At 38.2% G+C, this 24,716-nt stretch overlaps 1 protein-coding gene across 1 annotated transcript; it reads left to right on the top strand.

Moving 5' to 3' along the window:
* The first annotated feature begins 10,710 nt into the window (after positions 1-10,710).
* Positions 10,711-24,629, top strand: LOC122988788 (potassium voltage-gated channel subfamily G member 4-like). Its single transcript, XM_044361406.1, has 3 exons — positions 10,711-11,140; positions 15,872-16,701; positions 22,524-24,629. The coding sequence occupies exons 2-3, from the start codon at positions 15,943-15,945 to the stop codon at positions 23,364-23,366; spliced, it is 1,602 nt and encodes a 533-aa protein (XP_044217341.1). The 5' UTR covers positions 10,711-11,140; positions 15,872-15,942; the 3' UTR covers positions 23,367-24,629.
* The last annotated feature ends 87 nt before the right edge of the window (positions 24,630-24,716 follow it).

Raw genomic sequence — 24,716 nt, 5'->3', positions numbered from 1 at the left:
TTCCTTTGGAAACAAGAGGGCTTCGCGCTGGTCAGCGCTCGGGCCCTAATGAACACGTCCTGTCTCGTTCATCAAGGCACTGTTGACTTATTTGTTTGTTGACATTATTTAACAATGAGACTGAAATCTTTCCTTAACCTTAACTTAGTTCTGTGAGTGCTTAAATATAACCACAAAAAACGTCATTCTTTAGTTGCTATGAGTGATTATTGTAATGGCAGAGCGGATGTTGTAGGTCAACAAATTAAATACATTGACTACATCAAATACATACCTCCATCTTGGACATTTACATCACTTGTATTCCTCAAAATGGACAGAAAATTTTCCAGGATCATGAACATCCAACTCTGTTCAAATCCCCCCTGAGGTTGCAGTTTGCAACTAACTGCTTCCAAGCATGTAGAAGCATGTGGCCGCAAAACTCACAAAAAATGTGAAAGGTCCTCTCTAGAGCCAATGTTTGGTTTGTCCATTCTGGGCTACTGTAGAAATATGGCGGTGCAACATGGCCGGCTCCATGGAAGAGGACCCGCTCCCTCTGTAGATATAAAGGGCTCATTCTAAGTTAACAAAAACACAATGATTCTTATTTTCATGGGATTATACGCTAATTAAAACATATTGATGAATATTATATTCCATATCTGCCAAGTCTGTTCTGCTAGAGGCCACTAAACTCTACAGACTGCACCTTTAAAACACATTTTACAAGCAGACCCTTTGAGTTCACAGTATATATATTTTGTTTTTTTAATTTATAGCACATTGAGCTTCCTTGTAATGAAATGTGCTACATAAATAAAATTTCCATTACCACAGTAAGATGCACTCTGTTTATCCCGGACATGATGTATATCCTGGATCTGTCGAGCAGCTTGTAAGCTGAGTCGGGGGGGGGGGGGGGGGGGGGGCTGAGAGGGCAGCGAGTCAATAATTGTAAAAGGACACCTGGCCTATATAATCCGATTCCTTTCTGAGGGTTTCCTCCATCTACATCCTCTCTTCATTCCATTATGAGAAACAGGAGACTTAGAGGAACGACACAAACAAAGCCTGAATGCTTAATGAAGTAAAGCTCACATCAACATTTCATATTAATGAAATACAGTTCAACAGCATTTTTAAGTGGTGACGGCCTTTGAAAGTAGACTCCCAGAGACCTGATAAGGCTGGGATTTGAGGCAGGAGTTAATTAATGAGTGTTTGAGAGGACTGTTTGTGCTGAATCAAGGGTGAATTATCAGTTGCCCTGCTCCACAGGCTCCCCTGGTGATTTGGCACAAATTGAGAGAGCAGAGCAATTCCCCAGGAGTTTGGTTTAATTTCTTCTGTCGAAGAGATTCCACTGAACCATGTTAACCTCCAGCACCATCAGGAAATTAAGTTGCAAAAGAGGCTTAAGGTTTCCAAACAAAATGAAAGGAAAGGAGGGCTGTAGTCTGCATCAGCCTGCCGTTATGAAATTCTGTGAAGAGAGAAGAATATTTCAAAATGTTAATGAGCTGCTCTGTGAACTTGTTGGGCAGATACAGCTTTAAACAGGAAGTAGTTCGTCATTGACACATCTCAGTAGAGAATACGAGAGTCAAGGTCAGAGGAGCGGATAGACAAACATTTGATGTGTCCTAAATTTTGATTATGTAGTGTGTTCACACTTACAAAAGTGACAACATTCAGAATCAATCAATCAAAGCAGACAGTATGCATACTAAATAAATACCGTCAATTTTTGAGCGTGCTGTACAAGCAGCAACTACCACGGCTAGATGTTGAAGTCAATGCAGAAGTACCGTAGCCTCTTAACATCCACCCTTCTTTTGGAATTCGCCCATTTGGCACACCCAAATGGAAAACCTGTAAGGCCATAGTGCATGTATTAGGCTTCATTTGAAACATCTTCTAGTTTCTGGAAATGTGCTTATTTAGCATGTGGCTAAAACACAACCAAAACTACCTCAGTTCAAATTTGGTTCAAGAAAGTGTCAAAAAAGCCTAAACTTATGTGAGCTAGGGAGTTTTTAATTTGTGGTGTCACTGATGTCCCTGAACCTCTCCAAAACATCTCCAAGTGGCAAAATTGTGCCAATTGCTTTCACTCATTACTGCGTGACGCTAAGCCGCTTACAACTGGCTTAAGCGGGTCGCCAGCGACCCGGTGGATGTTAAGAGGCTAAAGTGCCACTGACAGCTGTTAGAAGCTCCAACTGACTCTCAGTCAAAAAGCCTCATCTTCTCTCTAGAAATAGTAAGTCCATCATTTTTTTCAATTTGTGTCAATTTGAGTCATTATGGTCTCAATCTCTAAATTCAGACCCTCTAATAAGTGTGCTGGTGGTCATTTTGGAAATTATTGCTCCGTTAATAAGATTTGAAGACTTATAGTAGCTTTGATGTCTGCTGTGTGGGTGTTGATTGACAGCTGTGATTGACAGTTGACTCACCTGCTGCTCTCCCCAAAAAGCAGGAAAAAAACAACAGAAGGCAAAATGGCAGCTTCTCCCAGAGGTAACAGATGATAGGTTGTCACAGGAGGTTTTATATTGTTTTAGTATTTAGTTCATTTGTTCTACACTAACTGCAAAAACAGTGTACTGTGATGAGTGGTAGGTACAGTAGTATATACTGTATGTAATTAGTATGTAGTGTGGATTTGGGACAAAGAAATAAATTATCTGCATGAACTTTAATTTTTTAAACACAGCTGGACTCAACTACATGATCTTTGAATGATCACATAGTGTGACGGGCGACAAATTAAAGGAAAAACCAGTCCAGGTCTAAATGCTTGACCCCTACAGTGAGGGGGTCTGGTGGCTCTGTTATGCTGTGGGGGGCATTTTGCTGACACAGTTTGGGTCCACTTGTCCCCTTAGAGGTAAGGGTCACTGCAAATCAATACAAAGTTGTTCTGATTGATCACCTTTGTCCTATGATGAAACATTTCTATCCTGATGGGAGCAGTCTCTTCCAGGATGACAATGCCCCCATCCAGAGGACACAAGAGGTCACTGAACGGTTTAATGAGTATGAAAATGATGTGAATCATACGCTATGACCTTCACGGTCACCAGATCTCAACTCAGCTGAACACTTACGGGAGATTTTGTGTTAGACAGCGCTCTCCACCACCATCATCGAAACACCAAATGAGGGAATATCTTTTGGAAGAATGTTGTTCATCCCTCCAGTAGAGTCCAGAGACTGTAACATCAGTGCCAAGGCACATTGAAGCTGTTCTGGCAGCATGTGGTGGCCCAATACCTTACAGAGACACTTCATGTTGGTTTTTCCTTTAATTTGTCACCTGTCTGTATCTCAAGCCAGATTTCCATCCGAATTTAGTGCAAAATTTAACTGAATTTCAAGAATATCTGCAAAAGAAGATTCAAATTAATGCTTGTTTCCACCCACTATCGTTTTGCTAATATTAGGAGTTGGTTCATCAAGACAGTCAGTGGGACTAATTCACCAGTTGGGGCCATTAAACCATTGCAGAAGAAGAGGACACAATGAGATGACATCATTAAAAGAACGGCAGTCAAAGCTCAAACGATGTAGAACAATCTGGAAAATGTGATGGAAATATGACATTTCTGTTTGTTTCATGTATTAATTTGAGGAAGGTTACAGTCTCCTCATCGCTCCACACAGATCTGATGTTTTCAGCTCTTGAGTGACATTTAAGAGGAAACTTTGGTATTTTTCAACCTGGACCCTATTTTCCATCTTTTTGTGTCTAAGTGACTCATGGGGAGAACAGATTATGAAACTGGTTCAGTATTGAGTGAGAGCACTTCAGCCAGATGCAAAACAGGCTGTAAAGTAATCCAACGGGGCAATAGCGTCCTCTAAATGTACGTCCACTTAAAGTGTTTTTGCCACTGACAGGCTCAGATTATTATTATAAGTGTCTGACAACATTATGGAAAGGACCAAACAGAGAAATAAAATGTTTTTCTTTACTTTTGATCCGGTCTGTTTTTTATTGTGTTAGACCAAATCTCTCTCAAGGAGAAGTCTCGTTCCGAAATGTCACGAGAGTTGAATTGTCGGAGGAGTTTGTCGTGTTGGAGGACAGAAAACGTAGCTCAGTGTTTATCTAAAAGATTTTCAAAGTCATGGCTGAATATTCCAGCCTGGTCGCCAGAAGAAAACGTCGGCATTGTACATTTCTGCAAACCACAGAAACATTGAATATCTACGTTTCAACACGTGAAATACGTAGCATATTAACATTTCAACAATACGTATCATCTCAACGTTTCTAAAGTGACGTAGTTCACATGTGATCTATATGAGTTGATCTTTCCTATGCAGGAGGAGGAGGGGTAGTTAGACGGTTAGTAAGTTTGTTGGCAGCAAGTTGGAAATCAGCAGAGAACACAGTTCGAGACCACCTCGAAAACCAAAACCAATGTCTGCTTCCCGTTTCAACTGACAAAAACGGGTGTTTTTGGCGAGACGTCAGGACATTTGCAGCTGTTTTTCTGGCAAGAAAACTGGCTTTTTTAGTGAGACATTGGCCATTTTTATTTTATTTTTTATTTTTATTTTAACCCAAACCATGATCTTTCCCCTAACCCTAACCAAATGGTCTTTGTGCCTAAACCTAACGAGACCTTAAGCACAGCGTTGTCACACCATAAAACATCATTATTCAACAGGTAGAAATGTTAATAGGATACGTAATTCACGTGTTGAAACGTATATATTCAATGTTTCTGCGGTTTGCAGAAACGTTCAATGCCAATGTTTTCTTCTGGCGACTGGGTTGAATATTCATCCTTTATACTGATGACATCACTATGACATCACATTCCAGAGAACCATTATGCAGCTGTTTTCACAGGCCGAGTCCTCAACATGTGTAGAATCGGTACTGCCCCTTTAATACTGGATGATATTTATGTATGAAGTCTGGTTTGCACTAGAAACAATTTCTCAGTTTATTTTATTGAGTGATTTTTTTCCCCCATTAAAAACTGAATTTCCTGTCTCATAATAAATCTGTAGACTCATCCGGGTGGCTGTTCAGTATCGTCTGTCAGTGTTTGAATCCTCAGACCTGTTCCAGCAGCGGAGCGGACGCTTACAGTCCTGATTGATTGTTTTCAGTAAATTTCCCAGCATGCTCCTGTAGCCCTGTTGCGTCCCAGCATGCTCTCTAGTTTGCCTCCCTCCTGCTTGTGGATTATCATGTAATCCTTGATATTCATCAGCCTAGGAGGTCAGAGGTCGTCTTATCACAATTCCACAACATCACTCTGATCTTGGTGTAGATGAACTAGATTGTTCTGGTTTGTTGGGTTTAAAGACGAGACATGAGGATGACGACTCTGATCATCTCCCCTCTCTCAGCGCTGCGGTCTGCCACAGATGTCGTCCACCTCAAAAATGTATTTAAAAGTTTATCTGAAGCTAATATGAAGCTTCAGCCATTAAAATGAGTCAAATCAAGTAGATATCTTTCAATGTTACAGTCTTTTTAGTGCCAAAGTCCCTCTTTTTATTACTATACTTCTAGACTCACGACTGCAGACAATCAGAGATCTCACCGCCTACCGATCATCTGGGGATTTCTAAATAAACGGTAGCTGCGAGAACGGCGACGAGAACGGCAGCTAACGCCCCTTGCATTTAGTCAAGGACACGCCTTACTGGAAATGATGCTCTCGCCCCCATTCTCCTCCGTGGTGAACTGCATGTCACCGCCCCAATATGAAGGGCCACCCTGAAGACCTTGGATTGGTTCTGGTTCTGCAGGGTTTTTTTTTTTTTTTTTTTTTAACTCTCTAATTGTTTCCACTCAGTTTTAACAAGTAAACTGAAAGATTGTCCTCACAAAGAGGAAATATGATGCTAAAAAGACTGTAAATGTGGCAGATATCCACTTGATATGACTAACTCAGACTGATGAAGCCTCATATAAGCACCAGATAATGATGATAACATTTTTAATGCATTTTTGCACAAAATTGTGCTGTGTGGACACACTATGGGTTTTTTCCTCCATCACTCCCATTGTAAATGCATTATGAAGGGATTTTCTAATGAAGGAATAATTACAGCCAGAAAAACATGTTTCAGTGTTCATTTGGGCTCCTGACTGTTGTTTTAAGACAGACTGTGAACCTTCATTCTCAGCATTGGTCTCATACGTTACATCATCATGTCTTGTCGGGTATTATGTCTGACATAATCCATCATAAGTCTTGAAATCAACATCAACATCAAATGTTTCTTCATTTTCAAATAGCTCTGATTATCCTTAAGAACAAAAGCTGCAGCACATCCCTATTTAAAGCCTATAAAAAACTCACTGTATACTGAATACATGTAAATTGCAGTTCCAAAGTTTACATGCAAAAACACTGACAGGCTCACTTATAAGGCCCAATCAGGTGCACAAATAGCAACACACAACAAAAACCATAATGCATTGAAGAAGTAAAAAATGACTGTGCTGGTGAGTTTTTGAAAAAACCCTAAAAGGGCTTATAAGGACATCTCACCAAAATGAAAAAACAAAACAACAATAAATCATAAATTTAAGTAAAAAAGAGAGTACATTAACAAACCATAAAATAAACACAAAATAGATGCTAACTGTTGATAACAAGCATGTACAACTGAAAAGATAAAGGAGAAAAAGGCCACAACATACTAAATTCAAGTAGTTTGTCTCACCAAATAAGCCCTTAACCTACATCAGCTTCCATGGTAACTTCTACTTCAGTTAATCAAAGTAAACAAGAAGACACCAAGTTGTGTGTGATTCATCGTCCATGCACGCTACAAAATATAAACAGGACATAAATCCTCAGACGAAACCTCATTTCATAAACATTTATTTCCACAGAAGTCACATTTAAAGAGCAAGGGTGTCACCTTCACTGCGACTGATGTTCTGGTTATTAGATCTGAACCAAAACAACCACCTGCTTCTTGTAAAGCAGCGATGCAAATCATGAGTGACATAATAGTGTGTGTGTGTGTGTGTGTGCGTGACAGGCTGTGTTTTATCTTCTGTCCTTTGTATTAATCCTCTCTGTTTGGATGTCTGCCTGCACAAACTGTCAATCTGGATTTAGCTGCATTCAAACAAAGGCTTCACAGTGGAGTTCAGTTTATACTGAAGAGTCATGATCAAGTAGACTCGCAGCTTTACACTGTAAAAAACACTGTTTATTTATTGTTTATTGTTTGTGTGCGTAACTGCAGATGGAAAGTAACTACTGTATATCTGGTACAGAGCTTCTTTTCTCTTGGCTTAAGAAAAGAAAAAAATGTTTAAAAGGTCAAACTAATTCATCCTTAACTCACTGTACAGCTACTTATCTGCCTCACACTGTAACATATGATCACAACTTAAAGATTATGAATTAAAAGAACATTTATGATTATTTAAGATCATATAACAATAGCAACAAGTTCTATAAACCAAATGACAAAATACACTGTTTCATCCAAATGTAACTCAATGGAAAATGTGGGAGATAAACAGCAGGTGACGCTAATTCTCCAGACGGTGCCATTAAACCGCTGCAGAAGAAGATGATGTCATTAAAAGAGCAGCAATCAAAGCTCAAACGATGGAAAACCATGCGGAAAATGTGATGAAATATGTTTGTTCATGTATTAATTAGAGGAACGTTACAGTCGCCTCATCGCTCCACACAGATCTGATGTTTTCATCTCTTCAGTGGAAACTTCAGTGACGTTTAAATCACATGCATGCTCATGGTTAAAAGAAACCAACGCTGTTAGTCTGTAGGAAACAGTACAAGTACAGAAATACAAGTCTTCTGTGACAAATTCATAAATGACAGTCATAATTTCCATGATCACTTGTTCCCTGTCAGATAAACATAAACAAGAGTCCTTTTAGGCATTTGAACAACAAAAAAACACGTCAGCAAAACCTCTAAGGAAGAGTGCAAAGCTGGACGTTTAATGCAATCCAGACAGAACAGGACATGCAGCTCTGATATATTATCATCAGTGTATTATTATGGTGAATGTGTTAGCAAACAAGTGTCTGTTTATCCAGCTGACACAGAACAAAGCTAACATCTCACTGGAGCTGAGTTTCTGTCCAGCTGATGGATTGAAGTTCAATATCACTGTCTGACTGTGACATCACTCTCCTTTTAGCTCAGATTTGGTCTCCACCATCCTCTGAGAAAAAACATTCAGATCTTTAGCCGCTAAATTTTCATCTTTCTTCACCAGCGAGTCGCTAACTTTGTCTTGTTGCTGTTTGGTGCTGAGCAGGTGGTGTACAGTGGATTCATCAAGGATTGTTTGCTGAAAACAGGCTTAAATTAATAGTTAGATATTTTGGGAAGTATGTTTATTCACTTTCTTGTCAAGCGTTAGAAGAGAAGTTTGATACCACTCTCATGTTTATGTGTCAAATACAGAGCTGGAGTCAGGAGGCAATTAGCTTAGCTTAGCATAAACACTGGAAGCAGTTAGCCTGGATCATCACAGTTCAAAAATGATCGAACAAACATTATATCTTGTTTTAAACCTGCAATTTATGGTTTTTGAACAACAGCCCTGAGCATTTTTGTCAGCATGATGTTGCCAGGCAACCAGTGGTGACGCTGTATGGAAGTACTGGTTATTAATGCTGCGTTTACGTGATATTTGAGTTATTGTAATTGCAAGATTCTGACTTGTTAATAGCATTCACATCAACTTATAAGTTGTAAGTACGACTTTTTTGAAAGCTCTGATACATTCGACATGATGTTTCATAATACGGATATGTTCATGTTGATTAAAGCCAGATTTAATGGATATAGTGTTTTGTTGTTATGTCAGTTATGCTGACTTGTTTGATGACATCAACGCTCACGTGTTTCTCTAATATCCATCACGTATAACATGAATGTGGCATAATTATACTTCTCAAACAAGCTGATTGGTTGCCTTTAATATATGAAAACAAAACATAAACATCTTACATACACGTACAAAAGAAAAAAAAGAAAAAGCCATACCGTGCATGATTTGGGGAGGCCTGTTTCCAGCTTTAAGAAATAGTTACACAATAGAAATGTGCCACTGACCTAAAACTATGAGCTAAAAGAAGCTCAAAAGCTGTGTGGGTTCATCATATGACACATAGTTGATGTAAAAACTGATTACAGGAAGTTTAAACTTTATTCTTGGACCAGTTTTCCCATCCAGCATCCAGCTCTTGTGCTTCAGAACAGCACTGACAGCACAAAAGTATCTGTTTGATCAGTGGAAACCTGGACGGGGAGTTTAATGTCCCTGCTTTCAGTCCGGACCTGAACAATCCAATATGAGACACATATTGACTGAAGAGGAAGAGGAGCAGACAGCTCAGACACGACTCCAACTTTACAAAGTGTTGACGATAAAGTTTCCTTAACTTTTACTGAAACACGTCATCGCCCACATCTCTAACATACGTTACATTTCACCAGCTGTGGAATCAATCAAAGTACTTTTACTCAAATCTTGTACTTAAATATAATTGTGAAATATCTTACAGAGTTTCACTTTATCTTTCTTAGTTTGTAAACTGCTGCTGGATGTGCAACGTGGCAACTGTTTGCTGACAAGTTCAAAAGCTTAAAAGTTCAACAGCTTGGACAAAAAACAAGTGGACAAAAAAATCACTTAATGAAGGTTTAAGTTCTCCTTATTTAGCATTTATGAGCAGTATAGGTCTATAAACATTTAATAAATGATTAATAACAAACTTATAAACAGATATAATGTTATTTATATACAGTATTTGTAACTTCTCCTATGAAGACATATTTTAAACTATTACAACTCTGTGTTTTACTATATTTTATTTATCTGTTTAGTAGTTTGAGGAGTTATAATTTTTGACAAATACATTAATAAACACTTATCTGTTAACAACTCAGCAGACTTAAAGTTTATCAAATTAAAAAAAGTTTATTTTTTCCCTCATTGATTTTTATCTGTCTTTGTTTTTTAATCTATTTGATTTAAATTTCTAATCTAACTTTTATAACCGTTCAAACTTTAATATTATTATAGTTTAATAATATTAAACTCGTAGTTTCTCACGTGCATTAATCTCAAATTGTTTTACTGTCTACATTTGTTCTGTTTCATTATCAGCTTGTCAAGCACTTTGAATGACACTAATCTGTATGAAAGCTGCTTTACAAATAAAGTCTGATTGATTAATTGATTGTTACCAATACATGAATGTATATTTAATAATATTTAACTGACATGGGTCATTTGGCTACATAATAAGTGCTATAATTTATGATAAATTATAAGTATATTCTGCTTATAATACTTCTCAGGGTAATAATTTATGTTTATGTTTATTTAAGAAGGAAAAAACACATTAACATGAGAACTTTGGTCCATCATGTTAATCTGTCAGATTTAACCACACAGGCTCATTTTCATCTGATCACATAAGCACAGACAAATAAAACAATGACGTAAGCACCACTCCAAATTATGACAGCACGTTTGAATGAATCATTTAAATATCTTTTACTTGTCAGTGAGTATTTTTTACTTAATTAAAGAATGAATACTTCTTCCGTCTGACTGCGTTTCACCTTTACTGACTTGCATTGCCTTCGTGTGTTTTTTACAGTGTAGAAAACAGTGAGAGCTGTAGATGGGAGGGAGGGGAGGAGGGTGAAGAGAGGAGGAAGAGGAGGAGGAGGAGGAGGAGGAGGAGGGTGGTCCTGCTGTCAGATGAAAATACAGCAGCAGAAGCAGCAGCAGCAGGTTTCAGGAGGACACCGCCGTTAGATAATCGCATTTCTTCTCTCCTCGGAAGCAGCGGGGGGTCAATGGAGACGGAGCGACGAGCCGAGGAACAAATCATATCAATTTAATTCCCTCCAACTCCGAGGAAGCCGGAGAGGCGACGTCTCTCCGGAGCTGCTGATGCTGCACAGACTCACAGCGAGCTGCAAACTTCAGAGTGGATTTATAAACTGAGAGAGTGAGAATGATCTCTGGGCTTATAACTGCTGATGTGCGACTCAGTCAGCGCAATTATGCGGGCGGTTTGGTCTGAGTCTTAATTAGTGAGAAACGCCTTCATTATAGACATGACAGAGCTGAGGCAGCACGCCTGCAGCCTTTAAAGGTGAGTGTGAGACTGAACTTTTTGTTCCGCTTTTATTATTTCATTCACGGCTGATAACTTTAACACGTTATTGTCAATTAAGACGTATTTCTGCTGAATGAACTCGATGCTGTTCTCGTTTGTTTCCACTTCTGTCAACGTAAAGACTTTACAGCAGTGGTGGAAAGTAACATAAGTACATTTACTTAAGTACTGTACTTACGTACAATTTTGAGGTTCTTGTACTTTACTTGAGTATTTCCATGTGATGCTACTTTATACTTCCACACCACTACATTTCAGAGGGAAATATTGTACTTTCTACTCCACTACATTTATTTGACAGCTTTAGTTACTTTTCAGATGAAGATTTGACACAATGGATAGTATAACAAGCTTTTAAAATACAACACATTGTTAAAGATGAAACCAGTGGTTTCCAACCTTTTTTGGTTTTTGACGTCTCACAAAAAGCAGTGTGTAGTCGGGGTCACATTTCACATGTCTATGAGTTGTTAACAGCTCCACCAAATAGTGATTTTTCCCTCTAAACTTCTCACATGCTTTCATTTCAATAAATGTTCAAATGATCCAATATTTCAGCAAAAATCAAAGATTAGAGAAAAAGTCCAAAAACTGAAAACAGATTTGTGTATCAGAACTTTGTTTTTTCTTCTTTCCTCTCCCATTAATCATCTCACGACCCCTCAGATTTATCTGCTGACCCTTTGGAGGGGCCCGACCCCTAGGTTGGGAACCACTGGACTAAACTAGCTAACTGTATATAAAGTAGTGTAAACTAGCTCCACCTCCAGCAGCTACAACAGTAACATGCTGCTCTAACACTGATGCTTCACTATTAATAATCTAATGATGTCATATATAATAATATATCAGTCAGAGGGACCAAACCACTACTTTTACTGCAATACTTTAACTGAGCTGATCGTCCTTTAACTGGATCTTCTTCAGATAAATAAAACCTGATTTGTGGTGATGAACAAAAACCTTGCTATTTTATCTGTTTGTTTTATCAGTTCAGTGCAGTTGGATGATTTAACATGAGGTTGGAGTGTTTTATCTGGCATGCAGCTCTAGTCCTGAGCATCAAAGACTGGACATCCAGCTGGAACATTTACTTGTTATTATATATTTAATATAGTTGTATAATATATGAGTCATCCCAATAATATCAGGTTATAATTTCTTAAAAGTTGGTTTTGGGACAGATATTGGCCTTAAAATCATGGCAGAAATACAGTATATTTGTTTGTTTGTTTGCACAATATCAAATAGAAGATAAAATATAAAAAGCAAATAATTACATTTACTCAAGTACTGTACTTAAGTACAATTTTGAGGTACTTTACTTGGAGTATTTCCATTTTATGTTGCTTTGTACTTCTACTCCACTACATTTATTTGCCAGCTGTAATTACTTTTCACATCAATATTTCATATGTACAACGATCAGTTTATAAAATATTCATTGTTATAGATTAGACTAGCGGACTGTATAAGTTGTTAAAATGAGCTCCAACTTGACAACATTAAAATGATACTTACATGTAAATGTCAATTAATCAATTTGAAGATAAATGATATGATAAATATAACACTCTGAATGGGGCTGTTTTGCATAATGTGTACTTTTACATTTATACTTAAATTACATTTTGCTGCTAATATTTATATACTAACTTTTTGTTAAGTACTAGATTTTGAATGCAGGACTTTTGCTTGTAATTGAGTATTTATTTCATAATTGTATTACTAATACTGTAGTAAAAGAGCTCAGTACCTTTTCCACCGCTGATAAAAAGCCAAAATGCTTATTGTGTAGTTCCACTAAAAGAGTATTTACTGTCATAGAGGACTAAAGAAACCAGAAATATTAACATTTAAGAAGCTGGAATCAGAGAATTTGGACTTTTTTTCTCAAAAAATGAATCAAAATGACTCATCAATTATCAAAACAGTTGCTGATTAATTTTCTGTTGATTGACTAATCGTTGCAGCTCTAGTAAAAAGCAAACAGTTGCAGGTTTGATGGGACACAAACTTCAATCTCCTATATAAAAGTCTGATGCTCTATACATCAATCTGCCACCATGACCTCCACACCTCTACTTCTTCCCTCTCTACATAAACAAACCTCCTAATCGTGAGCTGCTGAATCGTCTAATATGGACGTAAACAGCGTACTAGGCTGAAGCTCACAATGTGTTTTTGCATGTTAGCAGATATTTTTATCCATTAAAACTTGTTTCAGGATGTAGACTGAACTGAAGTGAAGTTGTAGAGTCGAAGGAGCCTCTTTGGTTCTGTTGGCTGGCGGGTTTCAGACATTTTAACTTCTCTGGGTTGATCACACTATGATGTCACACCAGAGCTGTTGACAGTTTTCAAGGTCGCACAGCGGCCGTGTGAGAGTCGTCAGAGTCACATGAATCCAGGCGTGAATTGTTGAGAAGCCAACTGAGCAGGGTGTCAGGGCTCAAACTGGAGTGTCAAGGTCTTTTCTTTTTTTTCGGTGAATTGTCTACTTTAATGAACAATTATAGGAAAACATGGAAACTGGAACAGATAGAGACACATGGAAACAGACTGCTCAACACAATTAAATTTTTGTGGCCAATCACAGTATATCGTACAGTAGTAGAATAATCTTATATAATAAGGAATAGTTTACTTTACAATGGACGTTTAGATGAGAAGATCGAAGCAACTCTCTCACCTCTGTAAGTGAATATGAAGCTACAGCCAGCAGCCAGTTAGCCTAGCTTAGCACAAAGGCAGGAAACAGGGGAAACATGTAGCCTGGCTCTGTCCAAAGGTAATAAAACCTCTGAAGCACGATAACTGACAAGTTATACCTTGTTTGTTGAACTACTTCTTGGTTGGGAACAAACTGCAGCTGACTATTTATTTATCATATCAAATAAATAGTCAAAGGCAGGTCCATATATAAACTTTGTACAAGTATAAGAAGCTTTAAATATGATCCTAAAACCAGCTGGAGGCCAGTGCAGAGACAGTTTTGTTCTGATTTAGCTTGAGGACATTTTGGATCGGCCATAAATTGATGTAACAGGTGCATTTTTAAGGGTATAAAGGGTCATCAGGGTCAACAGCTATATAGAGTTGGGTGTCATCTGCATAGAATGATATTTAATGCTGTATTTATGGATTGTGACCCGCGGTGGTAACATATGCAGACTGAACAGTTGTGGCCCCAGGAAAGGACCTTGTGGCACTCCATATGAAATGTCGGTTTGTGATGAGAAGCTTTGAAATGAGACAGAAAAGTTTAAAAACACTTCAAGTACAAAAAGAATACTTCTTTTAATTATGTAAATATATGTAGAGTATAAGAAAACAAGACGATGGTGAAAAAAGGAGTAACAACTGGGCATTTCAGAGGAGTGGAGAAATAAATTATACTCTGCATATTTTTGTAAATACTGGGTAACTTCAGGGTACAGCACTGGGAAACAAAACTGAAGTTTGACAGGCGTTCATACGACAGGCGTTAACTCAATGTGCTTAAAAACAAAAGCAAAAAAAATAAGTAAAGATCATACATGACAAAAACATACAACATTACATTAACAGTACATATATAAAACATATAAGATAAAACATAAAATAAGGAGATGTTACGTATATGAAAACATATAAGACAACATATAAAACTAGAAGTTAAGAAGGTAACCTAACTAAAAGCTTTCAAAAAAAAGATATGTTTTTAGTCCGCTTTTAAAGGAAGACACTGTTGTAATAGACCTGAGTTCATGTGGTAGAGAATTCCAACGAGTAAGACCATAATGAGTGAAGGCACCATGAGCTGATTTAGAGTTTATTCTTGGTATAGTGAGGAGACCTTTATTTGATGATCTCAGGGGTCTGTCTGGTGTGTGTTCAGAGAGCATGTCAACGACGTAGGAGGGAGCTAGACCGTTCATAGCTTTAAAAACAATAAGAAGTATGAGGTTAACAACAGTGATATTCTGTAGAACCTATGAAGTAATAATGTTTTTTACAGTTGTCACATGCTACCAAAACCACAGTGGTACAGTGAAAGGTGCTTTGGGGAAAATCTCAAAACTCAAGTGGAGGGGTTATTGAAGAACAACATGTATGGGTTACATTCCCAAAATGATGACAGGGGTACTTAGCAATGCTTGGGTACAGGAATTTAGTTCTGAGTTAGGAGGCTCAAAGAAAAAGGAAGCAAATCTTGGACTAATGAGGGACTTGTTGAATATTTATGGAGTACAGCAATGCACTTACACACGACTAACATATTTTTCATACATGTTCTCCATCTGAGTTTCAAGAGATTTTTCCAAAGCCTCTTTCATTGCTTACTGTACCCCTGCAGTTTTGGTAGCCTAAATTAATGATGATAATTGATAATTGCTTAAAAGGTTCCACAGAATAACAATGTTGTTAGCAATGTTTTGTCCAAATTCCCTTTGGTTTCCCAGTACTGCACTCTGCAGGTACCCATTATTTAGAAAAATGCTCCCTCAAATTACCTGATTGTCTCTCTCTTGTTCCCTGTAGTCTTATTTTCTTCCACTGGACACACATTTAGGTACATTTAGGTACTAGTAAAGTACCTGATTCATACAACAAAATTACACTGTAAATCGCAGGTTGTATATTCAAGTGTAACCAAAAAACACAATTTCATAAGGTGTTGAGATACAAAAGACTGACTTTTTCATTCTTTTTTTGTCATCACAGATTTTTCTTAATATCCTGTCAACTGGACATAAAAATATCTCTGCCATCCCGTCACACATCCAGAAGCCAGCATGCCCATCATCAGCAATGCCAACCACGACTTCAGCACCTACTCCATCAGCAGTGATGACAGCAGCCTCGATCGCTTCTTCACTGAGATCCCAGAGACTGAGACCATCAAGGGCGTGTACTTCCAGCGCGCCCAGCTGCTTCGTGACCCCAAGGCCTCGTATGTGGTCGACCACACCCTGCAGGTTCTCATCAATGTCGGGGGCAACCGCTACACTTTCCCCTGGAGCACCTTGGAGCAGTTCCCCCAGAGCCGACTGGGACGTCTGCGCTTCTGCACCACACCCGAGGAGATCGCACGCCTCTGCGACGACTACGACGAGACGTGCCAGGAGTACTTCTTCGACCGTAACCCTACAGCCTTCAGGGTCATCCTCAACTTCCTGGCTGCAGGCAAACTACGTCTGCTGCGAGAACTGTGCGCCGTGTCGCTACACGATGAGCTCGACTACTGGGGCGTGGACCCGGGCCATATGGAGCGCTGTTGCCGTCGCCGTATGATCACCCGTGTGGAGGAGGTGGCCGAGCGAGAGCGTAAGGAGGAGGAGTGGAGGCAGAAGAGGGTGATGCTGAAGAAAAACCCCGTAGAGGTTGAAAAGGGCTACCGCAGAATGATCTGGATGCTGCGAGAAGTGGTGGAAAACCCTCACTCAGGGTTGGCTGGGAAAATGTTCGCCTGCCTCTCTGTGATCATGGTGCTGGTCACTGTTATCAGCCTGTGCATCAGCACCATGCCAGACCTCCGAGACGAGGAGACCAGAGTGAGTATGAAGCCATTACACCTGTTTTACACACGTGCAGCGTTTTCTGAATGTGTTCCAGGGAGGTTTAGATGTAGTGAAGCAGTGAGAAACAGAATTCAATCACAAACTCCTAAAGTTTGTGTAACAATTGTATTTAAAGTCCCCCTACACTAAAAATTGTAGTATTCATAGATTATTTTCAACAACAATAATAATAATAATAATAATAATAATAATAATGATGATAATAATAATAAACTTTATGTAGCTCCTTTCAAAACACAGTTACAATAAAAACAAAAACATTTAAAACACAGAGAGATTAAAACAAACTAAAAGCCATAAAAAAATAAACACATTATAAAATACGAAGGGAATAAAACACAAAATTAAACATTAAAAATAATAAACATGAAATTAAAAACAAATAAAGTCAAGTAAAATGAGGAAACGCTTTCCGATAAACAAACGTTTTAAGAAGAGACTTTTGTGTGGAAAAATCATATCAGACACAAATTATTATTCAAAGCAGAGTCTTATTTATGTGACTTAAAACGTGTCTGGAGGGAGTCTTCAATGAAGAAAACTATGGTCAAACCTTACAGCATCTCTGTCTGTGTGTAGGGTTTGAAGATTTAGATTTGTGACTGTGGCAGCCCCTGGTGGTAGCATCAGAAACACACAATAACAGACTGCAAAGTACTTCTCAAAGTACAGCACCTTTCTAAATAATACAGAGCTTCACTCTGAAATAATTTAGCATGAAGTATCAAACAGGCAGGACAGTAACAAACACAAGAGCAAAACATCAGTTTAGAAAAGGACATCCAAACTTTCAATTTAATTGGATCATGTAAAAGTGTACAGCGAAGACAGTAAATGCTGTCTTTCATCGTTTTAAGCCAAACATCTAGGAGACACTGGCTAGTTGACCTGAGAGACTTTAAGCTGCTTCATGGACACAATAATTCAGAAATGTATTTAGATTCTTCACCGTGTAGAGTCTGATAGGATTAAACTGTCTGCAGACGAGCTGCAGAGCTCCTCGGCTGAGGCATAAAAGCGTCGTAAATTACAATAATCTAGTTGTAAAGACACAAAAGCATGGATTCGTTTTTCAGTACTTTTCAAAAGATAAAATATTTCTGTCCTTAGAATTACTTCTTAATTGGAGAAAATGTGATTCCAGTATTATCACGTTAATATGATCAGAAAAATCCAAAGTACAACGGACAAAAACGTGTCATATGAGTAATTTAAAAGAAGCTATAATCACATAAAAATTCTTCTGTATATTCTGTACATGCAGGCTTTATGATTTTGTGTGAACTAGAAACAGAAGAAAATATATAATTGTAAAAAATGTAAAAAATAATTTATTATTGTAACTCTTCACTTCTCCTGTATGGGATCAACACAGTTTATTTTATTTTAATAAAGGTAATAATTTAAATTGTTGTTTTTGCAGCTTTTTCAAGAAAGTCCCATCAACAAGTCATGCAGAGGAATAAGCCAAGAATTAAATGAAGTTGGACTGTATAAAGTTAAAATAATAAATCAACATTTTAAAAGGAAAATTAATTATTAAAAAAAAGATAAATATAAATTCACATAAATAGATCGATGGTGAAAAAGTCATCAGAGAGAAGCGTAAGTGTGAGACGAGGAGCTGTTAATAAATTGTTCTCGCCAGTGTTAATGCTTGATTGTGTAACTAATTGTCAGCGTGAAGAGTCTGAACTGGGCGGATGTGATTATGTTTCTAAGCCGGAGCTGGTGGATCGATTTCTCCCTGACGGATGTTCAGCCAGTCGCACTAATCAGGACAACAGAAAATCAAAAGCAATGACTTTGTTCAGTTCAGAAGATTAAACACATGAAATTATTATTATTATTTTTTGTATGTTTCAAAGGCTCATTTTCATTTCTCCGTCTGGAAACTGGCGTTATTTTCAGTTCTGGGTCTGGCAGACTGTCTGAAGTTGAATGATGGCTAACTGGTTTAACTGGCTGTTATTTAGTTTGACGGGTAAATAAAATTAAATAAATTAGATAAATCAGAGTGTTGGCAGGCAAAGAAAGCAAATTTGAAGCTATTAAAATCCTTGGTAAGTTATGGAACAATGCGTCCTTGACTTCAGACAGAAGTAGATAAAAGCAGCTTCTCATTTTTAGATGAGCGTTGTCGATTTTGCCGGCTGAAATTACATTTTATTATCTCTAGCTGAGTAACATAACACCTTGAGTTGGTTGAAATCTGTCTCAAACTGACTCTTTAATTTCCTGATATGAAAATGAGAAACCTACAAAAGAATCTTGTATACGTTTGAAGGCTACATTCATGACATAATGTTAATTCAGTGATGAGTAATGATGCAGCAAAAAGACTAAAGCTGCATCCTGCAAACAGCATCCTCACCAGCTGGTGATCTATACAGCAGACATAAAGGTGTATTATTTTATTATTGCTGGTAAAATATAGATAACTTGGACAAACAACATCAAGGTTAGATTTATTCTTTACTGTCAAATTATTTCTCTTTTGTGTAACCTTTGAATTTGGCAAAGTCATGTTGAGTAAACCACAACAAAGCAGTTACATGAGCTGAAGTTCTGCTGTAGAGTTTAGTAGCAACCGACTTGTGTTAAACCGTCTCCCGTGTTGTGTGTTGTTTGTGTGTGTCAGTCCAGGATATATTTGTTTGGGGGGTTTTGGCTTGTAAGCACAACACTGTTTTATCTGAGGTCCCTTAAAACGAGATAACAGACTTTTCTGCCTCCTGCGGTTGTCATCCAGCTCATAAAAACTCAGCTTCAGAGTTCAGGATTACTCACAAACCTGAATTAAATCAAAGAAAGTTTTACCAGCTCTTAATTCATCACACATCTGCACACGAAGAGTTACAGAGGAAAGGTCTTCTTCTTCTGTCGCTTCCTTCAAACTTCCAGGCTGGATGCGTTTATAGTCCTCTACATAAGGAGAACAAGCAAAATAGTTAAATCAAAAGCACTAATTAAATAATCATGCACACAAATTATTAATTTGAAAGCGTACATTATTTGTTTTTCTCCGTAGTCTCTCCAAGGCTTCATACATTTCTTACTCTTTTGCTCTTATATTTTTGGTGTGAAAGGTTATAAGAGTGTTGTTATGGTTACTAATATGATGAATCGCTGTTTGGAGGGGATATATTGAACAGTATAGTTGAATAAATGTACTGACTCTGCCAGCTTCTCTTTAGCTGCCTGGTTTGAGTCGTTGGCAAACAGAAAGTTCAAATGAAGTTCACCCTGAATTCCTCCACAAATGATTCACTTATTTCCAGGAGTTGCATTTCCTCTGACGGACTCTAGATTAAAAGTGTTGATTCGAATGCTTATCAAAATCTGCCCGTCAGCCTTTTCTCATTAGTAACCATTAAGGCGCTCGTTATAAACCAGCACTTTACAAAATTATGATTTTATCTGTTTTTCTCACCCCGGTATCACCCCGACATCAGAACGTCTTGTTTTCTAGTTTCCTGCCGTCATTCAGTCAGCCCTCCAAGTCGCACTGAAATGGAAATTGATTTTTTTCTTCCACTTTAATCACTGATTCTCCACATTACAACTGACACTTTTTAACATTCAGCACCAAAGAAATGTTGTATTTGCTTGCGTATTCAAACCAAAATCAATTTATTTGCTGTGTAGTTTTAAAAAAAAAAAGCTTTTTCAGTCGCTTACTCGGAGAGGCAAACAAATAGCACTGAAATGATGTCAAGAAAAACTATAACTGACTGTTGACGATACTTTGTGGAAGGTAGGTGATTGTTTTCTGTGGCGTCTTTGTTATTTAACAGAAAAATTCTGCAATATTTAAAGCTTTGTTCAGAGCGAAATGAGTCTTTCACTGTCAGCCAACAGGCACATTGATTTGATATGAATGAGTGAATGCAGCTTGTAGCGTAAAAGCGCTTTGAGTGGTCGGAAGACTAGAAATATATATATATATATATATATATATATATATATATATATATATATATATATATATATATATATATATATATATATATATATGTATATATATATGTATATGTATATGTGCAGTCTGTTTACAATTTAAGTAGTTATTTGTGAGTATTGTTGAGAGGAAAAGTGGCTAAAATTGATCACATTTGGTTACCTGTTTTGGCACTTTAGTTTGACTGAAAAGTAAAACGTGTGCTAGGAAGTTTTATTTTATTTTATTTCAGTCAGCCAACTCACGCGGAGTAGATTATTATTTAAATGTAGAATATGTGCAGTATTAGTGTTTGCTGTCTAGATGAGCCTAGAGCCGATTTACAAATATAAAACCTTCATGGATTAAAAATTCATAATAGAAAGAATCATAATGCACCTTATTTGCAGTTTGAGGTGTCCTGTCAACAGTCACAGTGAAGGGATTACGGCATGTGAGTGCCTAAACGAGCTCACAGGCGTTGCTTCATTTTCGTCTTTTTTTTTTTTAAATATAAATTTACTAATTTGGCATTTTAGTGGTATCTACACATACACACGTATGCATATGTGTGTGTATGAACATGCATGTTTTATACAATATGTATGTATGTATATGTTTCATGGGTATATGTATGTGTATATAGAGTATATTTGTATATATTTTGTTGGGTTTCTTATTAATTTTACTTAAATTTATACCATTTAGTGCCATCTGGAAATTTAAATAAAAAGGCCAAAATATCCTGAATTTTTCTGTAGTCCTGGGTACCGTATGCATCAAGGTCCACAAATGTCCAATCCTACAATTCCCATAATGCAACTCAATAGCATTTTTCATTATGCTGCATTCATGTCATATCAGAATCATCGTAAAAACAAGATTCTGGTTTGTAAATAGTGTTCATGCCAACTTCCAAGTCATAAATTTCCAAGTTGGAAACTCTGACTTGGCACTATGATATAATACAGAAATACTACTAAAGAAAGAAGCTTCACATCAGCCAAAGTTCATTGTTCCTGCTGATTAATGGATACAGACACACATGCACATTATTTTTAACCCTCACTGGGGCAACTCTGATGACGTTAACACCCGTGATCTTTCCATGTCTTTCCATCCGTCCCGTGGGACGTGAACACAGCGTTAGACTCCACCTGCCTGGTAAATGTCCACATCTTTCAAACTCCATGCAGTTTGTAACGCAGGTTTTTTGTTCAGGTCATCAGGGTTATTTTCTCGGACTTTATAAAACTTCCTCTGGAGCTACAGAGGATATTAGTAGAAGTACTAACAGTGACAACTAAACTGATCTTAAAGGGAATCTTGTCTATCTATCTAAGATATATAATTTTAATCTGGGGCTCTACTGGAATTACAGTCAAAAACTCCTTATTTATCTTCTACTGGTCCTTTCTGTAGCCCCTCAGTTCAGCCTCTGTCTGAAAAAGGCCGTTTTAGCTCCTGTCTCTTTAAGGCCCCGCCTCCTGATGAGCCCGCAGCTTTGGAGGCTTCGTAAACAAACTAAAGTAGCAGGTTTTCACTTCTTTTTCATCCGTGTGTGTTGGAGCCAAAATCAGATCTGAAATGTGAGAGTGGACAACGTGAACAACACATAAAAAGACCTTAGCAACAAAGGCTGTTTATGAAGAAGGTTGAAGCCCTGGGTTTTGTCTTGCAGGGATCATTTCTACATACGTTAACCTCAAGTTGTGGAACTTTGACCATGTTTAACAAAGATATCTGACATCATGACAGTATAAAAGTAACAGAAAATCACAAAAAGCATAAATATAAAGACTGTTGAAGTTCCTCTTTAAAGTTGCTCAGTGTGTTTTCATCTGCGTGTCTGCAGGGCGAGTGCTCCCAGAAGTGTCAGAGCATGTTTGTGGTGGAGTCCATCTGCGTGGCCTGGTTCACCTTGGAGTTTGTGCTGCGATTCGTCAATGCTCAGAGCAAGCTGGCCTTCGCTCGCGGTCCCCTCAACATCATCGACGCCATTGCCATCCTGCCGTACTACGTGTCCCTGGTGGTCGACGTCAGAGATCAGTCACAGGAGGACGTCATCATGGGTGCCGGCAGAGGCTATCTGGACAAACTGAGCCTGATCCTGCGCCTGCTGCGGGCCCTTCGCATCCTCTACGTGATGCGGCTGGCTCGCCACTCTCTGGGCTTGCAGACGCTGGGGCTGACCATGCAGCGCAGCATGAGGGAGTTCGGCCTGCTGCTGCTGTTCGTCTGCGTGGCCGTCACCCTCTTCTCACCTCTTGTCCATCTTGCGGAGAGCGAATTGGCGCCGTACGCCGCCACGCAACCTCACCACAGCTTCAGCAGCGTCCCGGCCTCTTACTGGTGGGCCATCATCTCTATGACTACGGTTGGATACGGCGACATGGTGCCGCGCAGCATCCCCGGACAGATAGTCGCACTGACCAGCATCCTGAGCGGGATCCTCATCATGGCGTTCCCAGCCACCTCCATCTTTCACACCTTCTCCCGCTCCTATCAGGAGCTCAAGCACGAGTACGAGAGGCTGTGGAAGGAGGAGAGAGACGAGGAAATGACCGCCGAGTCAGAGGAGAGCTGTTCCAAAGTCAACTTGTCACCAGATGAGCTCACGTCGTTGTCCAAAGAAGAAAGCGAGTGGCTGATGTCAACCAAAAGTCATCAATCCACACTTCCGTCTACAGCTTTCTAATGGACACGTTCATCCAGTAATTAAATGGTGACACTCAACTACATATTTTATCCTGTAGAAGTACATTTAGACTCAAAGGACTGTTATATTGTAGACACTATAATACACATTTTAACCTTTACGTTCCTGTGTATTCATGTTCTGGATTCATGCTTTAACTCTATCTGGTACTTATAAGGCTATTTATTATAAGCTCCTTTTAATATCAGCGAATACAGAACATGCAGCACTACAAGCTAAACCGAACCGATGAAGAACTTTTTACAGCACACAGAATCCAAACTACATTTTGATGTAGTTTAGGGATTAAAGGAGGAACACGGTAAAGCACGAAGGTAAATAAATACAAAAAAAAATCAGCGTTGGAAGATCACAAGTAATAGAAAAACTTCATATGTTAACAACTTTGTCTGCTTATTGTTTGTCTTGTGGTTCTGATTTTTCACGTCTCACGAACGTGATGCTGTCATGTAGCTGACTCAAATATACGATGTTAGAGTGTCCTTAAACGCACCGTCAAGGAGAGCTTTAAAAAAAAAATAACTGTTTGCTCGCAGCTGTTGCTTTACTGAGGGACGATAATGTCAACAAACACAAAAGTAACAGTGACAAACTCTTCAGTGTGACAGATTACTCAGCACAAGCACCTGTCATGTCTTTGCAAGTTTATATTTTTTCTGACAGGAGTAGAAATGAAAGGAAAAGTAATTTAAAAACTTTCAGTACGCCGTGGGAAATGATGGACAGCAGTGTTTACGATGTGTATTTCATGAGCTAAAACATGCAAAACCACCTTTAATGTACTTTAATGTGCATCATATCTTATACTCTGACGTCTTGTAACTCCTGTTGTCTCCTCACTGTTTATCGAACTTCCAGGTATTTTAAAACTGAAATAATAACTCTTCATCTTTCATCTTTTGCCTTCGAACCTCAGACTTCCTGAACATTAATGCTGACTGACTGTTTTGAGGAATCTTACTTGCTGCATATGATAGAGTGACAATCAGACTCTTAAATCCGTGTATAAGTTAGAAACTGCACAAGTCAAATGTGAATATTAATGCATAAATATAATATGTATAATGTACGTAGGGCTGCAGTTATTTTCATTATTGATTGATTGATCTGTGGAATTTCTAGACGCACTGATTAATTGTTTGGTCTATAAAATGTTAAATAACAGTGAGAAATGCTGGTTTTAGTTTCGTCGAGCTCATGGTGACGTCTTCAGATATATTATATTTTACAGAAAAGCTTAAAATGCTCACATTTGAAAAGCTGCAACCAGCAAATATTTGTGTAATATTTGTCGTATTTTTGCTTAAAAAAATGACAGAAACAATTATT

This window comes from Thunnus albacares, chromosome 1 (assembly GCF_914725855.1).
Source record: "Thunnus albacares chromosome 1, fThuAlb1.1, whole genome shotgun sequence".
NCBI lineage: Eukaryota > Metazoa > Chordata > Actinopteri > Scombriformes > Scombridae > Thunnus > Thunnus albacares.
Note: the sequence above shows the minus strand (reverse complement) of the source record. Positions and strands in the feature narration are given on the sequence as shown.